General features: G+C 44.8%; 2 protein-coding genes across 3 annotated transcripts in view; one reads left to right on the top strand and one right to left on the bottom strand.

Annotated features, from left to right (window-relative positions):
• ANGPT2 (angiopoietin 2) overlaps positions 1–15,305 on the top strand; it is a 58,671-nt gene extending 43,366 nt beyond the window's left edge. For both annotated transcript variants that reach the window (XM_059049472.2, XM_059049473.2), the window contains exons 6-9: positions 2,230–2,331; positions 2,887–3,053; positions 7,355–7,485; positions 10,961–15,305. In XM_059049472.2, the coding sequence (XP_058905455.1) occupies positions 2,230–2,331; positions 2,887–3,053; positions 7,355–7,485; positions 10,961–11,121 (561 nt within the window). In that variant the 3' untranslated portion in view covers positions 11,122–15,305. The remainder of the gene's footprint in view (positions 1–2,229; positions 2,332–2,886; positions 3,054–7,354; positions 7,486–10,960) is intronic.
• MCPH1 (microcephalin 1) overlaps positions 1–25,733 on the bottom strand; it is a 211,819-nt gene that overhangs the window by 105,259 nt on the left and 80,827 nt on the right. Inside the window, 1 exon segment of the mRNA XM_067022552.1 lies at positions 14,044–14,121. Coding sequence (XP_066878653.1) covers positions 14,044–14,121 — 78 coding nt within the window.

Genomic DNA, 25,733 nt, shown 5'->3' on the forward strand with positions numbered 1-25,733 from the left:
CCTTCCTCTGGAAGCCTCACGAGCCAGCTAACCATAACACTTCAGTTTGTATAAATGCTCCATCCTTTTCCTTACGCTGGACAAAGGAATACGAAGAAAACGTTCTGACGATCCTGTCATTGTCCCTAATGGGATTAGAGGATAGTATGGCTCAGAGCCCAGCTCCTGGTCTTCACTGGTTTCCACAACAAGATGGACGTGTTCTCTGATTTAAATATCAGCAACTTCATCAGGGTGATTCTGACGCTGAAGAAGCAAGTGTTAGAATGAGGACAGGCTCACTGAGAACAGTGTGCAGTCCTTTTACCCCCCAGCACGCCTTTTAGGGTACAGGGGAGCTAACGTGTGCGCAGGACTGCTCAGGTCAATGGCGCTTACTCAGCTAGCTTACTAGGCACGTTGACAGAAGTGAGCAGTGCCGACCGTCTTGCGGACCCGAGGCAAGCAAGAGGCAGTGTTGTTCGTGAACTGACTTCACCTGGGAGCTGCAAGGAGGGACTGGTGACCTACTCACAGAAGAGTCACGTTCCTCTGTTTTCGGAAGCATGGGGGGGTGGAGAACACATCACAGAATTGGGAAATTAAAGAGACCTTATTCAAAGCTTATATTACCACTTAACAGCGGAAGGGCTGATCAAATGAACCTGACTTTACCAAATCTTTTCTCCTTTCAAACACGCAGAATGATAGGATCACAGCAGAGTTGCCGTGAGGTTACAGATAATGAACGGAAAGTAGCCAGCCGGGTGCTTGGAACGGGGTGATGCATAGCGATAACGGCGATAAGTAAGAGTAACAGTAACGTCACCACGGCGAGATAATAAGGGGTTCTATTAAGCAGATCAATTTCATACGGCTGATTAATGTGAAATGGGGAGATCATTTCGGTCTTGATAAACGTCATTTTCTTTCGTGGAACACGTTTCGAAACACGAGGCTCCCTGGGGAGGTGACGACGGGCCGAGTGTCCGTCCTGGGGAGCGTCGGGGGGGGTGGCGGAGAGAGCGCGACGGGAGAACCAGAGCCGCGTTCCAACTGCTGCTCTTGGTTCCCCTCCAAACAGGACGGCCCACAAGCGCTTACAATGGAAGGGAGGGTCTAGGCGCACCCTGGCTCCTCCTTTAGCCCCCCCCATCCTCTAGGATTTCTGCTCACAAGTGCAGCAGAGTTGACGTGCGAACTTACTCTGCCAAAATTATCTCCGTTATTCCCGCCCAAAGACCACGGAAGGCAACAAAGGAAGAATATTTCTAACTGTTTTTGAACCTTAACGTTCACATTTACTACCTTGTAACCTGTAAGGAAATTCATCTTAACTTTTGGGAAAACTCCTTCATTCTACTATAATCCCATTACTTAACACTATTTGTGTAATCGTATTTTCCGGGGTTTTTAATTTCATGATAAAACTCCAGCTGAGTTGAAATTGAGCGTATGCACGCTCTTAGCCCAAGAAGGAATCCTGTGCAGTGAACGAAGCTTAAACCCATCAAGCCCATTTAAAAGCAGAAGTCAGAAGAGCTGGGAAGAGAGATAACAGGGGCAGTGAGCAAAGTGCAGAGAAGCATGAAGTCAGGGTCTGTGGGGTGGAGCTGCCAGGCCCCCTCCGGCCACACACACACACACACTGGGTACACGGGAGCCCCTGGTCCCTTGTTCTGAGGAATGAACCAGGAAGGCTGACTTTGATGCCACACATGGAGGAAGCCCAACAGCCCCACGGCATCACAGGAGTCTTAGGGACCCCGCAACGCAAGAGTCTCCCTTTCACACCTCTCTCTGGAGAGTCAGTCTGGGCTGGCAGCCATCAGAAAGGTTTTCAGGGCTGTGAACACGAGGCGATGGATTTCTACAGGCTGGAGATGAGAGGTGTGGGGCCTGGCTGCCAACATGTCCCGTTCCCAACGAATCTCTAAGGAACGGCGATCTCAGGGTCAGCTGTCGGGGTGGGTCTTTAGCCTAGAACAGATGATGATGACAAGGTCCTAGTTTCATCGACACATCATGTTATATTACTGTTTATTTTCATCATCGTTTTAAATTCATGGTTTTCAATTTCTTTAAAATCCTCTGCCTCTTGGAAGACCACAAAGATTTACCCCAGAGAACCCCATCAGCCCTGGTCTTATTATATTATAAGTATCTCCGTTCATCTCGTTTCCGTTATTTAAGACAAAGACCCAAGTCACGGACATTTCCCAGGCAGTAATTGTGCGTTCCTGTTTGCAGGCTTACTGTGACATGGAAACAGCTGGAGGTGGGTGGACAATTATTCAGCGACGTGAAGATGGCAGTGTTGATTTTCAGAGGACTTGGAAAGAATATAAAGTGGTATGAATACTCTTTAAACCATCTGAAAATAATTTTCTTTGCGAAAACTAACTTTGAGAATGTGCAGGAACTTTACCACAAATCTAAAACTAACCAATGACTTTTGATCTTTTTTTTTTTTTTAACCAAAGGGTTCTTGTTAACTGGTGTTTCAGTCTCCCCATTGAAGAATGGTCCTGCCAATGTAATGTAAACTATATATCAAAACAAAGGCATGCGAAAGTTAGGCTTATTTTTAATGGTGGGCTGAGCATTTTTTGGTAAACTGTTTCATAGTGTTTCACATGTCTGTAAACCGAGCTGATTATGATATTGGTGGTTCCCCAAGTCGTTCTAATTATTCCAATATTAATTTCCTTCTGGTAACAGCTTAGTTTCCTAAGACTGACCTTTAAAAAATCTTTCTTATATGGAAGACCCCGAAGTTTCATGGTACGGGAAGGGATTTCTGTTGAACATTGAATGGTTATTCCGTGTTAAATTGATGGACTATTGATTTCAAATACATGAAGAAAAAAGAAATGAAGTAAGTGAATTTTACAACTTGGATTTCAGGGATTTGGGAACCCTTCGGGCGAACACTGGCTGGGAAATGAGTTTGTCTCACAAGTGACTAATCAGAAACGCTATGTGCTTAAAATACACCTGAAAGACTGGGAAGGGAACGAGGCTTACTCGTTGTACGACCATTTCTATCTCTCAAGCGAAGAACTCAATTACAGGTAAGGAAATTATATGTCACTGAAAAACGTTAAAGGATTTGCTGGGTGATGACTCTAGAAAGTCAGAACCCCACTGTATTAACCAGAATCTAAGTTACTCATAGGCTACCTTAAGGGGGAAAAATATCTTGTTTCTTAGAGTTCTTTGCCGCCTTTAGGTGAGTTTCTCTAGTTTTAACATTCTAACTTTAATTTCAACGATATAAGGAAGGCTTCATGAGGACAGAATTTTGCCTGTTGTGTTTGCTGTGTATCCTCAGGGCACAGATGAACCCTGCCTGGCAGATAATGGGCCTTTCACAACTATTTGTAGAATAGGTGAATGCTGTGTCCCTATTATAAAATGTCATGCCAATATCACAACAGATGCATACCCATGACTATATTGTTTTCTTCCAGAAGGTTTTAAAAGTTAAATCTATCTTTTTTGAAGTTTAAACACATTCAACTATTATGTTCCATCCCAAAGTCAGGATGAGTTGCCAAGTTCAAAAGAGGAAGGATTAGGTGGGCAGTGGGTAGCCAGACCCTCTGCCCTCTGCTATATAGGAAGACCAGCTGATTCACAGCACTGCCTCCGTATTTACCTACCTCCTCCCGCCCACTGGACACAGCTAATCTTGAATGTTCCAAGAAAAGCACAGGCAATTTTGACTGGGAATTTACTCTTTGACTCTAAAACTCCCAGAGCAAAGGGATCTTTACAACCTGCTGTGCCAGTCAAGGGCAGTGGGCACGTGCGTCTGTGCTTTACAGGGAGAGGGGCTCAGAAACACGTGTCGACGGCGGCGCAGAGCAGGGCGATGGGGTGCCCGGTGGCCACACGGTTATTGGTGTGGCCAACACAAGGGTTCAGGCATCAACACACCCTGAGGGAGTCTAGAGAGCTCGGACTGGTGGAGTTTGGGGGTTTTGGTGATCACAAAGCGTACGTTATGAAACACCAACTCTGAAGTCAGAAATAGACAAGCGAAGTTCCATAGGAACGTCCGTCACAGGAGACAGGCATCAACTGGCCTGCCGTCCCGTCTAAATCCCACTGATGCCCGACTCAGACCCTCCGCTCAACAGAAATTCCAAGATCTGAGTAGTCTGGGAAAAACCCACGATTTCGAAGCCCTTGCGCTGGCTTCCTTGGGAGGCTCGCAACGGACAGCATGAAAAAACGGGCTGAACGCCAGCTTGCTGACAGCCACCTGAGACCTGCACAATGTCCAGTGTCCTGCTTTATAAACAGTGGACCAAAACTCAGAAGCATGTTTTGAAAACAGATAATGTACGACAAGCTTCGACACGACTTTTAAGAAGTCAGTGAAACAGCCCATCAGCTCTCATTACAGAAAGAGCCGTCTGTCCAGGGTGGATAGGAACTCAGATGAATGGAGAGATAGGTGCTGGGGCCTCACTGCAGCCCAAAGTTGACTCCACGGGTCAAAACTTCAATGAATTTTTAGACATGAGTGGTTGGTCATTGTTTGACCTCCAAGCTAAATATTTTTTCAACTGGCAACAGTTAGGAATCTACAACACAGGAATTAAAAAAAAAACACAAAAAAATTAAGGATTAGACTGTTTATATAAGAAGATTTTACAATATGGGTCATTACCCTTGTATGCTGACATTATAAAAATATTTTAAACTGCGACGGTTCTTAACAGATATTTCCTTTAGAAATGCAATCAAATTTTGGAGATGCCATTTTAAAAAGCACACAGTTGTTTAAAGCTCAGTTTAATTTACTTGGCAGTATAAAACAGATACTACACTGAAAAAATTATTATCCTAATAAAACATGTCAATGTGATAAGAAAACTGGGATGTGACTAAAACAATAACTATAGATGTTTCAGAATGCCAATTGTATGTAGCAGCTAAGCTGTTTTTCACTAAAGGAATTTTTTCCCAAGTGTAGGAAAACTGAAAAAATACACATTATAAGAAGGGATAAATGCATCAATAGAGTATGATGATTTTTTACTAAAACTAAGAACTATTTGTATATTAAACCTTAAGAATTGGTCAGTTTTTACGAACATCCTGGCAATTCTATACAAACACTGAGATTTGATTATTAAATGCTGGCATTACCTCTCCTTTCACTCCACTGTGATATAAAAGCAATGGGTACCAATTTAAAGTAATTTCAAGAACGTGGCTATTCTTAATAATCAAATTTTATAAGAAGGCAACTTTAAAACAATGGGCCAGACTCCCCTGGTGGCACAGTGGTTAAGAATCCGCCTGCCAGTGCTGGGGACACGGGTTTGATCCCTGGTCTGGGAAGATCCCACATGCCGCGAAGCGACTAAGCCCGTGCGCCACAACTACTGAGACTGCGCTCTAGAGCCCGTGAGCCACAACTACTGAAACTCGCGCTCCCTAGAGCCCGCGTGCCACAACTACTGAGCCTGCATGCTGCAACTTCTGAAGCCCGCGTGCCTAGAGCCCGTGCTCCACAAGGGAAGCCACCACAATGAGAAGCCCACGCACCGCAACCAAGAGTAGCCCCCGCTCGCCGCAACTAGAGAAAGCCCACGCGCAGCAACGAAGACCCAACGCAGCCACAAAATAAAAATAAAAACTAAAATAAAACAATGGGCCACACGGCAGAAGGATCTAAAAAGATACAACTTTTTTTTTTTTTTTTTTTGATACAACTTTTCTATACTATGAGACTCATAAAACAGTATTCTCCCTTCGTTTGCTTTGGGGAAATTTAATGCGTTCCACTAGAACCAAGAGGAAAAGCACGGGGGTAGTTCATCTCAGTCTGACCTACGATTAATGAGAAGGGCCTGGACAGAAATTAACGTGCTTCAAAATCCCAATGGTGAGCTGAGCTTACGGGAACGCCTTGCAGCAGGTACGCAGAGGCTGTGCTAGGGCCCAGGGTCATTTCTGAAGCATGAGGATAACCCCGAAATGCAGACATTCGGTCCACGCCTGTGATGAGGCTTCCAGAGCTACAGTACTACAAACAGTTAAAAATCTTAGTTACCAACACAGACGTTAGTCAGGACCAGCGCTTTATGGAACTCACTGGCGATGCCCCCGTGCCCCCCTTTCCACAACTGCCTCCCCGATAACCAAGCCCCCGTACAGGGGTGCGCCGGCACGGAGCCCTCCCAGAGGTGCGGCCCCCGCTGCTGTGAGCCCCAGCTCCGCCACTTACAGCGTGTGACTGTGGACGGGCTCCCACCTCTGAGCCGAACCTCAGCGACCTTACGTGGAAGAGGGGGTGGCGCCTGCCTCTCGGGGCTGGTCTGGGCACTCGGCGCACGGGCCCGGGAGAGTGAGTGGCGCAGGCGCGTGAGAGACGCGCCCCCGGAGAACCCTTCCTCCCAGCCCCGCCTTCCGCTCCAACGTGAATTCCAGGAAATCCTATTCCCTCCCAGATAGCTGGGAGCAAGTGTGAGCAGGTGTTACCCACGATGAGCGGCGTCGGCGGCGCCTCAAGTACAGCAGGAGGGTCCCTGCCATGGGGAGACCTCACGCCCCAGGTCTCCACACTCCAGGTGCCCCACTGTGACGTGGAGTTCGACACAGGCACCTGCGTCCCCTGGACCCTGCTCCGAGCTCCGGAGCCTGTCCGCCTGGGGCTTTCCTGGAGTCGGGCTCACACATGTGCCCCTGCCCTTCTCCCCTCCTCCTTGGCAGGCACAGCGCCGGGGCGAGCCGGATTTCTGCAATCTTCTAAAAGCCTGGGCTATTACCTAGGGTCTAACTTAACAGCACGCTTATTCTTTCTCAGCGTCTGGCAGGTTTGTTACAATGCTATTCAGAAACAAGGCAAAGCGGCCACAAGGATTTGTTTTTCCACACGGTGCACTAGATTTCTACTCCACAGTCAGTGGTCGGCCCTTGTTGTCTGCTCTCCTCCCCAACACCCACCAGGCATCCTGGATTCTCATTTCTACAATATATGGATGGTGCCTGGAGACTTGGAAAGAGGATCCGATCACGATGTATTTTCCCCTCTTTTGTTTACCTGAAAGCAGCAGGAAAATAAATTACAGGGCCCGAAGTCCCCGCTGGTGCTCGTGCAAGTGATATGCATTGAAGGCTTCATAAAAACATTCCTCTTTGCCTAAGGATTTGATGATAAGTTGGTTCCTGTTTATACCAGCGCAAAAACACTCTGTCCGGAGGGCGCACTAGTGCACTAACCAGTATAGCACGTGTTTCTGTCGAATGAAATTCTTCATTGTAAAAAACTTTCCACTATGATAAATCAACCACCCAAACCAATTATGTTTTGCCTTTTTTTTTTTTTTTCTTTTTCTTCTTTGCATGCTTACAGGATTCACCTTAAAGGACTCACAGGGACAGCCGGCAAAATAAGCAGCATAAGCCAACCAGGAAATGATTTTAGCACAAAGGACGCAGACAACGACAAATGTATTTGCAAATGTTCACAAATGCTCACAGGAGGTGGGGTGACATTTCTCTCTTCCTATTTGTATTGGCAAGGAAGGATTTCAGAGAGGGAAAGGCTGGCTCTTTGGACTTCAACCTGTGATTGGTGACAAGGTCCAAATTTCATAAATAGACTTACTTGCTCAATACAGGGAGATTTGTTTTTCCCTTTTTCAGGCTGTTGAGTTTTACACACGAATGTGATATTGAGCTAGGATTGTCAGCAGGCCAAGTGTGTCTCCTCAGGACCTACCCCTGGCAAGGAGAGGGGCCCTGTGATACTCAGCAAGCTCTCTGGAGTTTGTGCTGAGTATCCGACGTTGGCACGATGGTTTACCTCCATTTTGCTTCATTAGAAAGGTTAAAAATTAAAAATGGCTACCGAAACAGTGATGCAGATTCATTAGCATAGAAATGTTTCCAATTAATAATTTATTGTTCAAAAGAGGATCTTTCAGTGGTCTTTTTTTTTAACAGTAGTTCATGACTACATAGCAAATACTAATAACACACAGGGACGGATTAACCGAGCTCCTTTTCTGGGCATCAAGTTAAAATGAATGATTGTCCGGTTTTAGGCCTTCACCTTCAGGCTCTTCTTGCCTTCTACCTTTCACGTCAGACCTCCTCAAGGAAACAAAAAGAAACCACACCCACAAGCAAATGTGATGTAACAGTCACTTAATGGCCAGATGAGTTTCCAGAATCATTTCAGAGTTTAGTGACAGGAACCAACTGTTAGAACACGTGTTCTTCCGATTCCTAAACGTTTAAACGTGGAATAACCCAAACCAGTTGATTGTGATTGAGACCAGGAAAAAGTCGGGCAAATGCTGTGGAGTTAGTTCTTAAAAACACTGAAAGGTTGAAATCAGCAACAAAAATTCTGCCAACAGTGCAGACGAAACGCAGAGGCAAACAGGAAATTGGCAGGGGTTTAATTTGTAGAGACCATGAATTGTATCACCAAAAACTCATTCATTACTCACCCAGGAAAACCAGAGGAAAGAGCTGCAGTCAATATATCTTATAAATATGAGGTTCTGCATAAACAAGTAAAGGGTCTAAGCCTGTCATGTGTTTGTACTGCAGTTAAGAATCGTTTACCGACGAAAGGAAGGATTTAGTTACAAAAATAATTTGAAACCCAGTAATTTTCAAGTCTTTAAAATGATGCTGAGAGAATTAGGCTCCATTAAGAAAATCAGTCCTATGGTTCCTTAGAGAATATATTTCATGGGTAAATATACACTGGTAACTTAGGTCTTCCCTATTAACTTCAGTACTTATTGCAACCGGAGAGAGCTATTATGCTGACTGTAAAAGCTGCCTGTCTCTCCCATCCCACCACAGTAATCCTTTCTGAAGCCAAGGGGGCCGGGGGGGGGGGGAGAGAGCACGCCGAACCCTTCTTCTTCCTGTCTGTCATTCCCACACTGAGCCCGGCTGTCCACGCAGAGGGTGGCGCTTTTCAGACCACCCGAACGTCAGGAGCTACTCAAGAGACTATCAGTGCATTAATAACCAAGGAAACAACATATTTACTTACTCAGATCAAGATTTAGGGCTGAGAGTGGAAGTGGAAAGGATATCGGGGAGAAGAAACGCAGCCCAAGAGAGACAGCAGAGCAGTCCCGACTGGAGAGGTCAGATTCCCAGCCGTGGTCTGGACCACAGATAAACCAGCCGAATGACCAGCTAGATTTTTGCATAGACAGTAAATTCTACAGTTGAGTCAGGCAACTGGCTCCGGAATGGACAGATCTATAAATCTGCAATATTCTTGAATATTCTGAAGGCTTATGAGTCACACACACAAGTGTCTTATCAAATCAACATTAATCTGAATCAACTCAAGTTATGGAGCTGTTAGTATCAGGAAACAATTTAGGCACTTGGATGTAATAACTGGTCGTCACAGCCCAGTGTATACATAATATAATAACTGCACCAGAATACTTTTTGAAGAGATAAAACATGCCCTACCAATACCTGTAACGTTCACATTATTTATTTCTTTTACTAGGTATGGAGAGATCGAGAATAGTTATTTTTTTTCTGTATTTTAAAATTTTATATATGTGGCATCATACTGTATGAGTCCTTCTAACACAATCTTTCAAAGATTTATCTGGATGAATGCTTGTAGACCGAGGTCATTCCTTCCCCTCCCAAACCCAGGGCCTCTGGGTAAGGGTATTAAAAGCCCAAGCCTAGTCCTTCAGGTGTAGCTGTGGATGCCCACTGCCCTGCCGCTGTGCCATGCGGCAGCCTCCCAGCTCCCCCACTTTACCTCAGTGCACACACCACTATAGCTTTAAATCGCCTTTCTGTCTCTGGGACTTCAAGGTTTCCTTTTTATCTAGCTCCACTGAGTACTTAAAATTTGGGGTTATGTTTGAAACAAAAAGACTTTTTTAAAAAAATAAATTTATTGATTGATTGATTTTTGGTTGCGTTGGGTCTTCGTTGCTGTGCGCGGGTTTCTCATTGCGGTGGCTTCTCTTGTTGCGGAGCACGGGCTCTAGGCATGCTGGCTTCAGTAGCTGTGGCTCACGGGCTCTAGAACACAGGCTCAGTAGCTGTGGTGCACGGGCTTCTCATTGCCGTGGCTTCTCTTGTTGCGGAGCATGGGCTCTAGGCATGTTGGCTCCAGTAGTTGTGGCTCGCGGGCTCTAGAGCACAGGCTCAGTAGTTGTGGAGCACGGGCTTGGTTGCTCCGCGGCATGTGGGATCTTCCCGGACCAGGGCTCGAACCCGTGTCCCCTGCACTGGCGGGGGGGGGGGGGGCGGTTCTTAACCACTGCTCTACCAGGGAAGTCCCCAAAAGACTTTCTTTGTTAGGTGGAGGGGAGCCTAAAGCAGCCTGGTCCACCGTGTTGCTGGCACTGGATCCTGGGCCGATGAGAGCCACCCATCGATTCTTCGGGCTCTGACTTTTCCACATTTCCAACTGTCCCGTGGCTCTCATAGTCACGTCTGTGGGTGACTGGCCCTTCCCCACAGCACAGGGGAAGAGGAGAAAGAAAGCGCGTAAAAACATGTGCCCCAGGGGCTTCCCTGGTGGCGCAGTGGTTGAGAGTCCGCCTGCCGATGCAGGGGACACGGGTTCGTGCCCCGGTCCGGGAGGATCCCATGTGCCGCGGAGCGGCTGGGCCCGTGAGCCGTGGCCGCTGCGCCTGCGCGTCCGGAGCCTGTGCTCCGCGACGGGAGAGGCCACAACAGTGAGAGGCCCGCGTACCGCAAAAAAAAAAAAAAAACCCCCAAACAAAAAAATCCCAACATGTACCCCAGGGGCTATGGCTCCGCCAGTGTAGAGGTGGAAAAGCACACTGCCACGTGCCAGGGCGGCACCCTCCGCTCTCAAGAAGGCCCGCCCACACCTGCTGAAAATGAGCAGAGTGTGACTCGCGGCTTAGCCAGTATTTGTAACTCCGCGGTGAGAGAGGGCCTCCTGGCTCCTAATTCCTTCTGTGTTTCACTTTCACAGGCTGGTGGTTTGATGCCTGTGGTCCTTCCAACCTGAACGGAATGTACTACCCACAGAGGCAGAACACGAATAAGTTCAATGGCATTAAGTGGTACTACTGGAAAGGGTCCGGCTACTCGCTCAAGGCCACGACCATGATGATCCGCCCGGCAGATTTCTAAACGCCTGCGCCCACCGGAGGAACAGGAACGGTGTCTTCCAGGTTTCAAAGACTTAATCCCAAAGCTCTGAAAGACACGGCTGCATGCTGCCCCCTATCCAGGTCGGACAGACTGCCCGCAGTCCAGACCGAGGGGACCCGCGAGCTCCCAGCTAGAGCCCCATCAACGTCACCCCTTAAACCCGCATCGCTCAACGAACCGAAGCACAACCCCCAACGAGCCACAGCCTGGCATGGTGACCTGGTAGAAAGCCTACGGGAAGATAAACTTAAGCTTGCGAATGAGACTGACGATTTACAGGCTCTGTTGTCACAACCAAGAATGTTATGTGCGAGTCGATCAGTAAATAACTGGAAAACAGAACACTTATGCCGTATAGTAGAGATAACCTTGGAACTGCATTCTTCTGAGCACTGTTTATAGACTGTGTAAATAGCCATATGTCCTGAATTCAGCACCCCTATCATAATTAAAAGGAAGGAAAAATTCTCGAAGCCATAAAAATATACTATATATTCAGGGATTTTTATGAGAAGTGGTTACTAGCAGTTTAATATTTGGAGAAGGAAAAAAACATAGTTAACTCATTTTTACTCCTCCTCTTTGGTGCTTTAAATTTTCATTTTGAGAACAGCATATTTGCATAGGCATTGATAGGTTAGTTTTAAGTTAATGCTCAAATATATATATTTCAAGTTTCTATGGTGAAAACTTTCAGGATCTCTGAAATTATTAATAGAAATGTGTTCTTTTAGTATATATGAAGATTGTACTATTTTTTTCAGCCTCGCTGTTAAATATGAAGGGATTTTTAGTAATTAAATATAACTTATTAGGTGAGATGACCGCATTTAACTTTTATGATATTTACAACATTGTAATATGATTCTGAAACAAATGATTGTGCCTTGTGACAAGGAAAATCTTGATTTTTAATGATGAAGAAAATTATACATTTAATTTCATGACAAAGAGGCTTTCCTATCTTTTACTCTCTATTCTAATACAAAAGTCTTTTTTTCTCTTCTACCAAGATGTATTTCAGGGAAGTTGGCTACAATGTAGTTTGTGGTTGAGAAAATCCTTCCATTTAAAACACTTAACAAAGCTATACTTCTCAAGCTGGATTCACCCCGGAAGTTATTTAGGGGGAAAAAAATTTGCGTTAGTAACATTAACTTAAACCTTACTAGACTTAAACCAGCAGCAAATTAAAAAAAAAAAAAAAAAAAGTGTTCTGGGGCACAGAACCAAAATCTGATATTTATAGTATATTCAAATGTTTACAGAAAATTTTGAGAGCACAGATTTAAGCTCAGGACTGCGAAACCTTAAGCTCCTAGAGTTTTAACTCTGTTTGAAGTTTTCATTGTACAATTAATACTAATGAACATTTGACTAATGCTTCATAATTTGGAAGCAATTTCTCATATATGCGCTTTTGAGGCAGCTACTAGGAAGCTTAGAGCCAAATTTGCAGCCAGCGTTTACCTGTGTCTGTCTTCACTTTATACTGTTCTACCACTATTTTTTTTCTTTATTCCATTTTTCTTATCTAATTTATCTTATCCCCACACCTCCCTCTTCCCAGCTTAGTTTTATGACACTCAAATGTTGCTGAGTCAACTTATGGACTCTGGACAAGTCAGGCCCTCTGCTTTTCCACCATGCTGCACTTTCCCAACAAATGTATTAATGAGAACATAACCTCCCACCCCAGAACAGCTCCTCTTATTACATGTAAGAAGGCGTCATAAGGTTAACAGAGGTTGAATTTATACACAGCTTCGTATCAAGCTAAAAAACATCTGATAATAAGAAAATATCACCGCCTCAAAAGAAACAATACATTTCCATGACATCTAAATGACCACATGACAGACACCGAGGTGGGGAAATGATAATACAGGAAAAATTGGCAACACACAATTTATATTCACTTGCCCATGTAGGCAGATAAGGTGAGTTTCAAAGACAAACCTCACTAATGTTATTCAGAGTACATATACTCTCTCATGACAGCGAGTGGGGGAGAATTTGCATTTTTACTTTACACTTCAACTCCTTACCCGGAAAGAGTCTTGCTGAGAGGAATTTTTTCTCTCCTTAAGAAAACATTTATAAAGTCCAGAGCAAATCAAAACAGCAATCTCAAAAATGAAAACAAAAACAACCCAACAACTAGATAACCACAGTGACTGGAGGGCAGAGTTCAACTTCTCACTATGTGATAGTCATATGGCATACTCAAACAATTAAAAAACATGGAGACCACTCACAGATTACAAATCATCATTTACCTTTCAGGTATTAATCTTTTGAAAGGATAAAACGTCACAAACCAGTTAACATTTGAAAACAAAAGCCAACTTCTGCACAATCCTGCTTCCAACTAAATCTGAAATTACCTACTTATTAATCTTTAAAAAAATTAGAACCTGGAACTTTCCCATTAAGCATTTGAAATACCTGAAAATCAGTTAAGCTGAAGCTGAGTTTCAGGAAAAACATCAAAACAGAAAGACCATGTCACAATGCTAGCAGGCCACAATTTTTATACCTATCACTTCTATCTCTGTTAACAGTAACAGCATTATTTTTTAAGGCAGTAAGCAATATATAATAGTATGTTCTCGAGAATCTAGTCTTTTTTCATTTTTGTTTTTCTCAAATCCTGAGGACTTCTATAATTAAATTTTTTGAGATTACCTTTCTCACAACTTTTTGAGGAATGTTCTCACATTCTCACATTTATTCTCACAAATAGGCAAAATGTGTTAAGTTCTGCAAATATGTCTTTTTAGTTATAGGCATAATTGCTCTTGATTTAATAAAAAAAAACTTGAGTGTATATCTATGCTAATAATGACTTCCTGAAAATACCAAATTGTATTTACCACCATAAAATAATATGTGACTTACAGGAGCTGCAGGGAAGTAGTTGGACTGTTTGAATGGTTCCTCGGAAATCCAATGACCCATTTCCAAAGACCACAGTACCTATAAGTGACAGAAGAAGCAGAACATTTTTTTATAGACTTATTAGGCTTTTAGTGGACAATAAACCAGTTTGAAGGTATAGCAAAACCAAAATAAACAAACAAAAAAACCCTAGCAGTAACTACATACTACACTGATCCGAAGCACATGTGTCTTGAACACCAAAGTGCCATCAGAATCTTCAGGTTGCAAAAATGTTAGAAATATTAATAAACACTTGGTTAAGAAAAAAGTCTCCTGATGGCTAGAAGTCTGGGTTATTATCCTAGTGAGGACGACCACCCCGTTTCTAAACATATGAAATACTACGTCTTCCTAAATTCCAGTTTCCAATTTAAGGAGTCATTATAGACAATCCTTAGTAAATAATACAGAATTTTATTAATTTAAAAAACCCATGTATTAGGAGAAGATAGATCATAAGCCTAAATTCAAAAAGCAAACCTTTTGGTGTGTAACTTTATTTCTATCATTAGCTAATGTTTTTAGGAGAAGTTCTCCACATACACGTTTGGAAATCCTTCTCACACTTTGGAAGGGTAAAACGTCTCATAAACAAGCTTTCATCATCATCGTTAGAACGCACACATTTTTAAATAATCAAAACAATGTTTTCATTTTTAATTCAGCATTTGAGATTCTGCGCTCATCTCTACTCTATGACCAAACTCCTTGAAAAGCTGTATGTTTCTATGTACCAGTAGAATTTTACAACTAAAATAATCAAGCTGAATTACAAAACTCACACTGATCTTTTTAACTGCAATTTCTTTCTTTCCTACATTCAGTAAATCCATTTTTTTTTTTTTTTTTTTTTTTTGCCCCTAGAGTTGCTATGTAAAACTCAAGGGCTTTTTTGCTGAATTACCAGGAATGAGGTCTAAGTCTTCCTTTTTGGTAGTTCCTAAAGTTCAGAACCATCTATGGGCTATCAGTCTGAAATATTTCCTTTTTTATATATTAAACCTAATACTTATCCAACATGAGACAGCAATGTTTTGTTTCTAAGGAAAAGTGAGCATGATAATGGAATAAAGACAAGAACGGAATACAGAATCTGAATGATCATTCTCAGCACTGGCCCGGATCTTGCTTTCAATAGATGCATTTACTTATTCAACAACTATTTCTTTCTGCTCACTATCCATTCATCTGTGAACAACTTACTGAGAGCGCACCATGAATAAGAGTCCAAGCTGGGTCCTGGAAAGCCAAACCCAAATCTAGAAGGGTTTACCCTCTTGCAGGAGGCCTGACAGCAACCAAATGCTGGTTCCTCCAAAGCAGGGCTGTGCAAACCTGTGGTAGGAAGCAAACTAACTCGGGCTAGGAAAACCAAGAAAGGGTCCACAGAGGGGCCAACATTTAAACTGAGTAAGAGCTCATCAGGCTGAGAGAGAGACAGTGGGCATGGGAGAGGGTATTCCGGCAGAGCAAGGATACCATGGGCCAGGCCAGGATTAAAGTAGCTCCTTTTTTTTTTGGCCGCAGTAGAGGGAGCTTTGGAAGAAGTGGTAAGAAAATAGGGCTGGCTGGCTGCACATGGTAGGGAAGGTATGATACTATACCCTGTCCGACCCCTGTGTGCTGAGGACGTCAGTGTCAGCACAACTGTTGGGCAGGAGAATCGGAAGACAAGCCAGGAAAGACAGGACAAACAGCTCCATGGACACTGGGCCCAAGACGATAGACAGAGACGGAAAGCAACGAGTTGGGTTCTCAGGGACCCTGTTCAATCTTCAGTAGATTTGTGTGTAGACAAGCATTTTGTCATTGAAGTCCCTTTTTGTTTCCCCCTGATTTTTACTGCCTAACAAACATTACAAAAAAAAAAAAAACCCAAACAAACAAAACGTACCTTAATAAGTCCAATGAAAGAAGGTATTAGAAAATTGGTAACTCTACACTGAAATCATGTTTGTACACACAGCAAACACGGTTAACGGGTGGTTAAAATAACCCATTGAAGTGACAGTGTTTACCTTACTCTTATCAGTCGAGGTATGTTATCATTTACAGAAGACACACGAGTTCCCTACAAACTCATGTGATTAGCCCAGGAAGTAAACTGTGGAAAGTTTCAAAATCAGGTTCACTGCAAGACATGAGGCATGTGCAAGACTAGTATAGTGAGAAACACAATGTAGTGGTGAGAGAATCCAGGGAACCAGTCTTAAAAATGGCTGTGGCATTTGAGTTCAAGTGTAAGCCACAATAAAATATCAACTGAATTTAAACCATCTCTTGGAGAAAATGCATGTTCCCTGAATTTGTCCACTTCTAAATGTTATAAAAATAAAACCGTAAGGCATCTACAGTAGCATTTTGGTAAGTCAATTAGTAAATTTAATTTATGTAGGCATCCCAGGAGTGAGTATGGTAGAGAGATAGCAAAAACCATTAATTTGATTGCAATGAAATCATCAAATCAGAAATAGAGTGCAAATTTTTTTGCTTTAGTTCTTTCATTAGCTAGACTTATCTTTACCTTACTAGAGTCTTCAAAATAGGGAAAATCCACTCTGCAAGATGGCAGTTAAGGCTGCAAGTGTAGTTAAAAATAAAAGGTTAACCTGAGATATTTATCATAATATATGTGATAGAATGAAAATAATTAAGAAGCTACATAAAGCGAGGAATGGGGTTGCATGACTACAGAGGATCAAATCCCATGTGGATAGCCCTTAAAATGAGGGCTGAGTTATTTCAGCACCCACTGCAAGTGAATGTGATAATTTTTGGCATTGTAAAATGATCACTCATAAAACTTGGACCTTGTTGATGAATTTAAATAGGACCCATTTTCTTACCTTATTATTAGATTAATAGTTAATGATGAGACAGCTTTCCATCATGTAAGACTGACTTTGCAACTACTTCCATACCAGGCAAAATGCAAATGGTTTTCTCTCATGTTATATCCACCTAATCGTTCTCCTCGAACAGGGTGAGGAGTGTAACTAGAGTGAACGCAAGCCAGACAAGGGCTCTGAGATTAAATGCGGGTCAAGAACAGCACCAAACGCAAAGGAGACAACGAAGCCAACTATGTGAACATGGCAAAGTGAGCGTACCTCATTTGCACCGTCTCACAAGACTCAACTAAAATGGTGCAGCTAAGAGGAATGGGAAAAGAGCCCAGCGCAGATAAAAGCTGATGATGTTTTGAACGTTGCAAAGCAAACAGATAAATGGTAACTGACTTAGAAGAGCAAAGAAACCTCGGGCTTAAACGTCTGGAGAGGGAGCCAGTAGGAAGCATCCAATTCCCTCCGCAGATTCCCATAAAGGCCGGGAAATTGGGGGTACTAGAAAGCTCTGAAAATGCGGTGTAGAACAAACAGGGTGAAAAGGAGAAATCTCCTACCTCCACCCTCCTGCCCACCCTCCTCTGGAATAAGACAAAAGTAAAGTCAGACGGGTTTTTCTGGGAGCAGTGGTTGAAGTAGCAGGGAAAACTCCTCCAGCACAGCCCTCACCCCGAGACACGAGCACAGAACCCCAAGGCAGGACAAAGGCCTTTCTTTGCTTGAGAAACAAATCAGCCCAGGGAAAAAAGACCTACTGATACTGACATGTGGACCTCCCTCTATCGAATACCTCCATCATATCAGATGTTCTATACACTCAGATACACAGAATTTCAATCGCTTTTCAGTCCTCAATATTAAACCTGACTTTCTACCCATTTGATAAAAGCCTCTAGCGTGCAAACAGAGACAAGACCAAACAAAAAGGGGATTCGTGAGATCACAGTGATGGGAAGTCCCAGGATAACAGCGGCTCTGTAGACCCAGGGAGAACCAGTCTCACAGGGAGCAGAGCAGCGAAGCGGTTCCTGGCTGGTGTCTCCAAGAGAAAGAAGTGGGATTGGAAGAGTATCTAACGTGTAGACAGTTTTGGAGAAAAGCTACAATGCTTTTTAGAAATTCTTGCGGTTAGTGATAGGTACATAGAAAACTAAGCAATGAAAATGACTGTCAATGATAAGCTCAAGAAAAACAAACAAAAATGACCAGAGGGCTTCCCTGGTGGCGCAGTGGTTGAGAGTCCGCCTGCTGATGGATGCAGGGGACTAGGTTGCACTTGAAAAACTGAACGATGGCGATTCACTGCTGGTGTTGATCATTACAGTTTCAATAGGAAGCTGACTTAACTTCCTTGAGAGTATTTACTAACCGTGTTGAAACCGTTCGTTAACATTCACAATGTCTTACTGTAATTGTAATATTGTTTATTCCAAGTTTCTAAATAGCCAGGCTAACCAATCATAATTTTTGGACTTGTCTCCAGACCATACCACCCACCATATATAATTGTTAAATTCAACTGCAGTTTTGGTACTAAGAATACTAGTGAGAACACAGCAGCTAAAGAAAAAAATGGGGGGGGGGCTTTTTGTGGGAAAAGTCAACAATATTCTTTGCATACAGAAGACTTCATATTGTATAAGATGCCAACGGAGCGATTAAATTTCAAATCTGATGGTTAGAAACTTGTGCCACAGATTTAACCAATGGGAATCCTGTTAATTTCAAACAGGTCGAAAGTACACGTTATTTTCTCCTTTACTCGTTGAAAAGAGATTGGGCTTGTCTTCATCACCCTCTGCCCTTCCACCCTTCCCCACACCAACTGGGGTAAAAAAACTTGGTTGTGAGAGTCTGTGGAGGTATAGAAACATATATTCAGCATTTGCAAATTCCTTCTTTCCTATCTAAGAGTAACAAAAATGGTCCTCACTAATTTTTTTGCTATTTTTAGCTAACAACAGAATTATAAAAATTAAATTATATTTTTCCTGTCAGATCTCATAGACTCTTTGCCTCAGTTATGAGAGTAATTGATTCTCTCAAACAACACAACTTTAAGAGAATTTGCTACTAGGTCCATTGTTTCGACTTTTTCTAGAGGGAGAATAGCAATCTTTGTGTTTCTTCCACAAACAGACAGTATAATGCACTGGTTAAGAACACAGAACCCAGGCCACTGGGTTAAAGTTTTGTGACAAGAAGCGAGTCAGTTAACCTTTTTGTCACATGAAAACATTATACATCATCATAGATTACAAAAATATCTGTGTAGTTAACGAAATTGCTGTGGCAATAAAGTTGTTTCTAGGTTAAGCTTCAGGAGAAAAAATTGGGGCTATCAATAGTATAACTTTTAATAACCATATAATAGGGTGCTTAAGTCCTGAACACCATGGAGCCAGAAAGCAGAGGAGGTCTAGTCTCCCAGAAGGACCAACGTGAACTGGCAAAGTTTCAAGGTAACGATGTTTGTTCCAAAATAAGTATTTCTAACACTTCTCAGAACACCAAGAAATGCTTTCTATAATGCCATCAAGTCATTTTTATTTTTATTTTTTATTTATTTATTTATTTATTTTTTTTGTGCTACGCGGGCCTCTCACTGTTGTGGCCTCTCCCGTTGCGGAGCACAGGCTCCGGACGCGCAGGTTCACCGGCCACGGCTCACGGGCCCAGCCGCTCCGCGGCACGTGGGATCCTCCCGGACCGGGGCACGAACCCATGACCCCTGCATCAGCAGGCGGATTCTCAACCACCGCGCCACCAGGGAAGCCCCCATCAAGTCATTTTTAAAATACAAACCTCGGGGGGCTTCCCTGGTGGCGCGGTGGTTGAGGGTCTGCCTGCCGATGCAGGGGACGCGGGTTCGTGCCCCGGTCCGGGAGGATCCCACGTGCCGCGGAGCGGCTGGGCCCGTGAGCCGTGGCCGCTGCGCCTGCGCGTCCGGAGCCTGTGCTCCGCAGCGGGAGAGGCCACGGCAGTGAGAGGCCCGCATACCGCAAAAAAAAAACCCCAAAAAAACCCCAAAATACAAACCTCGCCAGTAGTCTCCCTCAATGAGGCAATTTTCCACGTGACTTTTAAAATTCAGGTGAAATTCACACAGTACACAAGTAACCCTATGAAAGTGTACACGGCTCCGTGGCATTTAGTTTATTCACCGTGTTGTGCAACCACCACCTCCTTCTAGTTTCGAAACGATTGCGTCAGCCCAGGAACACACCCCGTACGCGTGACGTGACTACCCCTCATCCTCCTCTCCGGTGCAGCCCTGTCACTACTAGTCGGCCTCTGCCCGAGGGTCCTCCTCTTCCAGATCCGTCGTAGGAAAGAGACCCCACAGTGTGCGACCCTCTGGCTGCTTTCACCTGGCATCGTGCTTTCAAGGTTCACACGCGTTATGACTTGAAACGAAGACTAGGGACGGGCGCCTGAAGGTCTTGCCTGCTAATTTCAGTAAATCAATGTCAACTGGGCGCTCAGTGGACACGCACGGCCTTACCTCGTCACACAGCTGGGGAGACGCAAGGCTGGCAGCCAAATTCACTCCCTTGGCCGTTAGTCTTTTAAAAACACACAAGGTGGCGTGTGCGGTCACAGAATGAGTCTATCGAAGCTTAAGGCAGCAAAAAATCAAAATATCCCCTCGGCTACCTCTGAAAGTGGATGCCAGAAAGTCTGTGGGCTACGGATGGAGGAAAGCTGACTCCAACCCCCAAGTCCGCCGCGCTCAAGCACTGTGACCGGAAGCAACTTATCAGAACCGTGTTCAAGTCTCGGTTTCCACGGAGGACTGTCCCACCGACAAGCCGAGCGTAGGCAGGTCTCCTGACAAGACGGCCCCGCCTCTGTAACTCTTCCACGTGACTCGCATCTTCCGGAAGCAGCACCACCTCCACCCCCAGACGCGCTCACTGGGCGCCAGCCCCTCCCTGCGTGGTCCTGGCACCAGCAGCGCCTGGGAGCTGGCAGACGAGGAACGCGAGACCCAGAGCCACTCAGTCAGGGCCTGCATTTCCGTAAGAACCCCAAGTGATTCACAGGTTATCAAGGTTTCAAAAGCACGGCTCCAGCTGTCTCAGAAAAGGGGGTGGGAGGAGCACAGAAGGAAACCCAGAACGTACGTAACACAGTGGATTTACCCAAGACGGAAAAAATAAGCAAGAAAGTACTGAAAATAAGTGGTTAAGAATTCTTCTCTCGGGCTTCCCTGGTGGCGCAGTGATTGGGAGTCCGCCTGCCGATGCAGGGGACTCGGGTTCGTGCCCCGGTCCGGGAGGATCCCACGTGCCGCGGAGCGGCTGGGCCCGTGAGCCGTGGCCGCTGCGCCTGCGCGTCCGGAGCCTGTGCTCCGCAGCGGGAGAGGCCACAGCGGTGAGAGGCCCGCGTACCGCAAAAAAAAAAAAAAAAAAAAAAAGAATTCTTCTCTCTTTTTAAGAGATGTTAACTTACAGAGACGAAATACCAGATGGTAAGAGGAGAAAGAAGCTACATGTCGACATGTACCTTCTTACGAACAAGCCTGGCTGTATCATACGCAGGCATTCAAGTCACATTTATTCCGCTTATTTTGCCCTATCTTTTCAGGCTGCAAAACTGAAAATGGATTATTCTTGGATTTCAGAGCTTCCCTGCTCATGATTAGCCACTTTTTACATCTTGCTAAGTAGAGAGCAGGGTGACCCAGCGTTTTACCAGTGTAGTTAAATGTGCAGTCCAAACATCTTTATAAATAACACAAGCTCCACTTTTCTTATCAAAATGAAAACAAAGAAATAAATATAACACATTCCAATGTAACTAAAATAAATAGCAGAAACATCGCTTCGCTGTAGGAAAACAAAGTAGAAATTATTATTACCAGCCCTGACAATAAACCAAATATTATGGCTACTAAAAGCAATCTCTGTTTTTTGTTCTTTATGTGAATTTGAGTTATAAAGATTGTTTTCTTAAGTGAGCATCAGGTCATCTTATTTTCATGAATTTTAAAGAGAAACACATGAGCTACATGGACACTTCTGTAACTTCGAACGACGTACAGGACTGTGAAACGACATTTTTAGCTCCTCAGAGACAAGAATAAATTCCAAGAGTTTTAAAAGAAATAACAGTATGTTTAGTCCCCCATCTGCTCCCACACTGATTCAACTAGAAAGTGCTGTGTTCCACGTCCCATCCATCCTGAGTCCTGGGCCACGTAAGTAAAGACAGGCACGGCCTCTGCCCTCAAAGAGCCTGCGATCACTAAATAAATAACCAGTGTCTGCTAAAAAGGGGCTGCTTTAATGTTTCCAGCCGTCTCTGTTTCACCCTAGTCCCTTGTGCTTAGGAGGGTGTGGTCGCCTCTACGCGAGGTTTTCTTTTTGTTTTGTTTTTGTTTTTCGTTCTACGTGAGTTTTACTACCAAAAAATACTGTCCACGGTTTAACAGTTGGAATAAGTGTTCGACTTCGATGGGCATCCACAAGTGTCAGAAATGCCTAAAAGGAAAAAAGTCCTGTGCATAATATTAAGGCTTGTATACCGGTCTTTCTTGTTTCGCTGTCATCCAACGAAACCAAAATAAAAAAGAGTTACAGGAAACAAAGTTCAGCGGACATGTGCTCCTCTACTCAGGGAAGGACCCTCTCCAATGGTGCGCGACACGGCACAGAGCAGGCAGCCTGCGAGGAAGGCAGGACGGACCACGTGAAGGACGGAGGCACTTCATTCCGCCCCGGCGTCACGAGAGCCCACAGCCAGAGATCACAGAACGGCATTTATGGGTCAAGGCTGATGTCTCAAGTCTGTGAACTCCCCGAGAACCACCAGTGTTTGATAAATTATTGGATTATGCAGAACCTTAATATTCAAGCACAGGATATTTGTTCTTGCAAAACAACAAGGACCAATTGAAAAGGACTAAGAAGTAGATCTATCAGGCATCTAAGGCAAGCTGCTATTTCAGTTGACAGAATCACTTTTTTTCCTTTTTCTTTAAAATAACTTTATTTATTTATTTTTTTGGCTGCGCTGGGTCTTCGTTGCTGCGCGCGGGCTTTCTCCAGTTGTGGCGAGCGGGGGCTGCTCTTCGTTGAGGTGCGCGGGCTTCTCATCACGGTGGCTTCTCTTGTTGCGGAGCATGGGCTCTAGGTGTGCGGGCTTCAGTAGCTGTGGCTCGCTGGCTCAGTAGTTGTGGCTCGCGGACTCTAGAGCGCGGGCTCAGTAGTTGTGGCTCACGGGCTCAGTTGCTCCGCGGCACGGGGGAATCTTCCCGGACCGGGGCTCGAACCCGTGTCCCCTGCATTCGCAGGCGGATTCTTAACCACTGTGCCACCAGGGAAGCCTGACAAAATCACTTTCAGTTACGTATTTCTTATTCTCCAGTCAAAAAAAAATGAGCCTAAAAGGTCTTCTGTAGAGAACCTTCCAGGGCAATGAATTTTAGGAGAAACACAATATTGTGTGGATCATACATAAAACGTATCAGGTAGCAAAATGTTGTCAATTACAGTTTCGAAAAACATACAATAGTTTTTTAAAAATCCAGTATTTCTGACTTCCTCTCTCTTCAAAAACCTAATATTTCCACTAAAGCCCAATCCACAGAGGGTACTTGTGCAGGGGTGAACAGAGCTCAAGTGGGATGTTCTGTGGCAATCTAGTCTAACTCAGGAAGAGAGCTTAGAAACCTAAAAGAACGCACAGTTAATAATGTCCCCAAGGTCACCGAAAGATAATCTCAATGATGGAGAGCTGAGCCTAATTTTCGAAAAGTTCCAGAGAATGACATCGTGGTTGCATTTTCTGATGAGAACCTGAAGGTAAGACATTCCGTGCTGCTGTTTAAGGAGAGCACTGCTTCACTGGGATGCCAGAAACACAGGTGAAAGTTTAGGAATTCAACACAAAGTTGCAAAGGTTAAATAATAAATATGTACCTTTAGGCATAACTGAAGTTTTTCCTAAAAGTGAACTTTGAATGTGTGATTCAGTTCCACGTGGACTAAGCTGAAGTCCTAGAATTCTCGGGCATAAAGAGAGGAAGAGATCGTTTGAGGTGAAGCAGAGTTAAGAACTGGCCTTTCTACTTAGCTGCCCCTAGTTAAACAAAACAGCAACAGTGAGACCCCCGAAGGCCGCATTTTGCAAAGGGTGGGCAGCAACAGCCCTGCACAAAGGGAATCACTGGGTTTCCTCACGGGTAGCCTCGTGCGTTTACACTGTTTGCCAAATACGGTAACTTCTGCTTTGACATACACAAGCTTAATCCAGTATTTCTGTGTCCCCTGCTCAAGTCAACAGATGCAGGTGCCTCACCAGACCAATTCCAATTCATCGTAACAGAACCAAACTGTCAGGCCGCAGGAATGCTGTCTTTCAACGTGCCATGCCACGAGGCTTGAGTCGCATTTCATGCTGCCCCGTCCGGACGCCAGGAGGTGCAGAGACAGCTCTACACTCGATGTTCCCACTTCTTCTCTCACTGTTAACCCTTCAACCCTCCTTATCATTAAGCCTGATGCTTCCAAGGTCTCTGACCACATCCATCTGGCCAAACCAAACGGTCCTTTCTCTGTCCTTACCCTCTTGGCCTTTCAGTGGAATTCAGCTCCGCTGGACGCGCTCTGCTTCCTGAGACGGTTCCTGGTTTGCCTGAATCCGTTCTCGTGGTGGGCCACCTCTGTCACCACCTGACCCTTCTTGGTTTCACCTGCTGGCTCTTCTTCCTCCCCCCAACTTCTGCAGGGTGCCCCAGCCCAGGGCCCAGTCCTAAGCTCACCTCCCTCCTCACTCCCCAGGTACCACAGTTTAAGTACCACCTATGTGCTAATGGTTCCCATTTGGACATTGACAGCCCTAATCTTTGCCCTGAATAGACAAAGAAATAAATACCGAATTACAGAAAATATAATTGGATATTGATATTTTATACAACTGGATGTGATATCTCTATGTGGTTGTTTAATAGAAATCGCAAACCTGATATGTATAACCCAGAGTTTTTTTATCGTACCCCAAACCCTGCAAACATCTTTCTCCCCAAGTATTCCCCATCTCAGTAACTGGTACCACTGCCTACCCTACAGAATTCTCAATCATTTACAGCTGCTCAGGTAAACCATTTAGGCAGGAGGCACCCTGACTTCTCTCTCCACACACCTATGTTGTCCAAGCCTGTCCGATCTTCCCAGAAAGCGCACCAAACTGACCCTGGTCAAGGCCACTGTGCTTTCTCACCTGGACGATCGTGAACCGCCCGCTTCAGGCTCCTCTGCCCTTGCCTCCCTGCGATCCATTCTTTACACGAAGCCCGAGACAGAAAAGCCGGCCGTCCTCTTGGTAAAATACCCCGGTGGCTTCTCAAGCTCCTGGCCGTGACCTCCGAAGCCGAAGGCCTGTCCTCTGCGTCCTAACTAAGCGCCCCGGGCTTTGTCTCCTGCGGTCTCAGCCGTGGGACCTATCCAGCACCTCTGCACGGCGGAAGAACCGATGATCGATGTGAAGCTACGAGTTCCAGAATGATGGTGGAACCTCGCTCATAACCGAGTCAGTGGCTGCGTTCCAGGACTTCACGGCCTCCTCCCCCTAAAGATGACTTTCACCCCTCGAACTCCAGCACGGGTCACTCCACGGTGACACTCACTGTGCTGCTCACACGACTTTCCAAGCGTTCTCGAGAAGGGCAACAGCCAAGCCCCGGACCTTCTAGGTACATCGCCTTTTCCTGTCTGTCCTCAGGGGTGAGGCTACGGGGCTGGGAAAGCACGGCACCTCCAGGGCGGAAAGCGTACCCCAGGTCCGGCTGGGACGACA

This window comes from Kogia breviceps, chromosome 20, assembly GCF_026419965.1.
Source record: "Kogia breviceps isolate mKogBre1 chromosome 20, mKogBre1 haplotype 1, whole genome shotgun sequence".
Lineage (NCBI taxonomy): Eukaryota > Metazoa > Chordata > Mammalia > Artiodactyla > Physeteridae > Kogia > Kogia breviceps.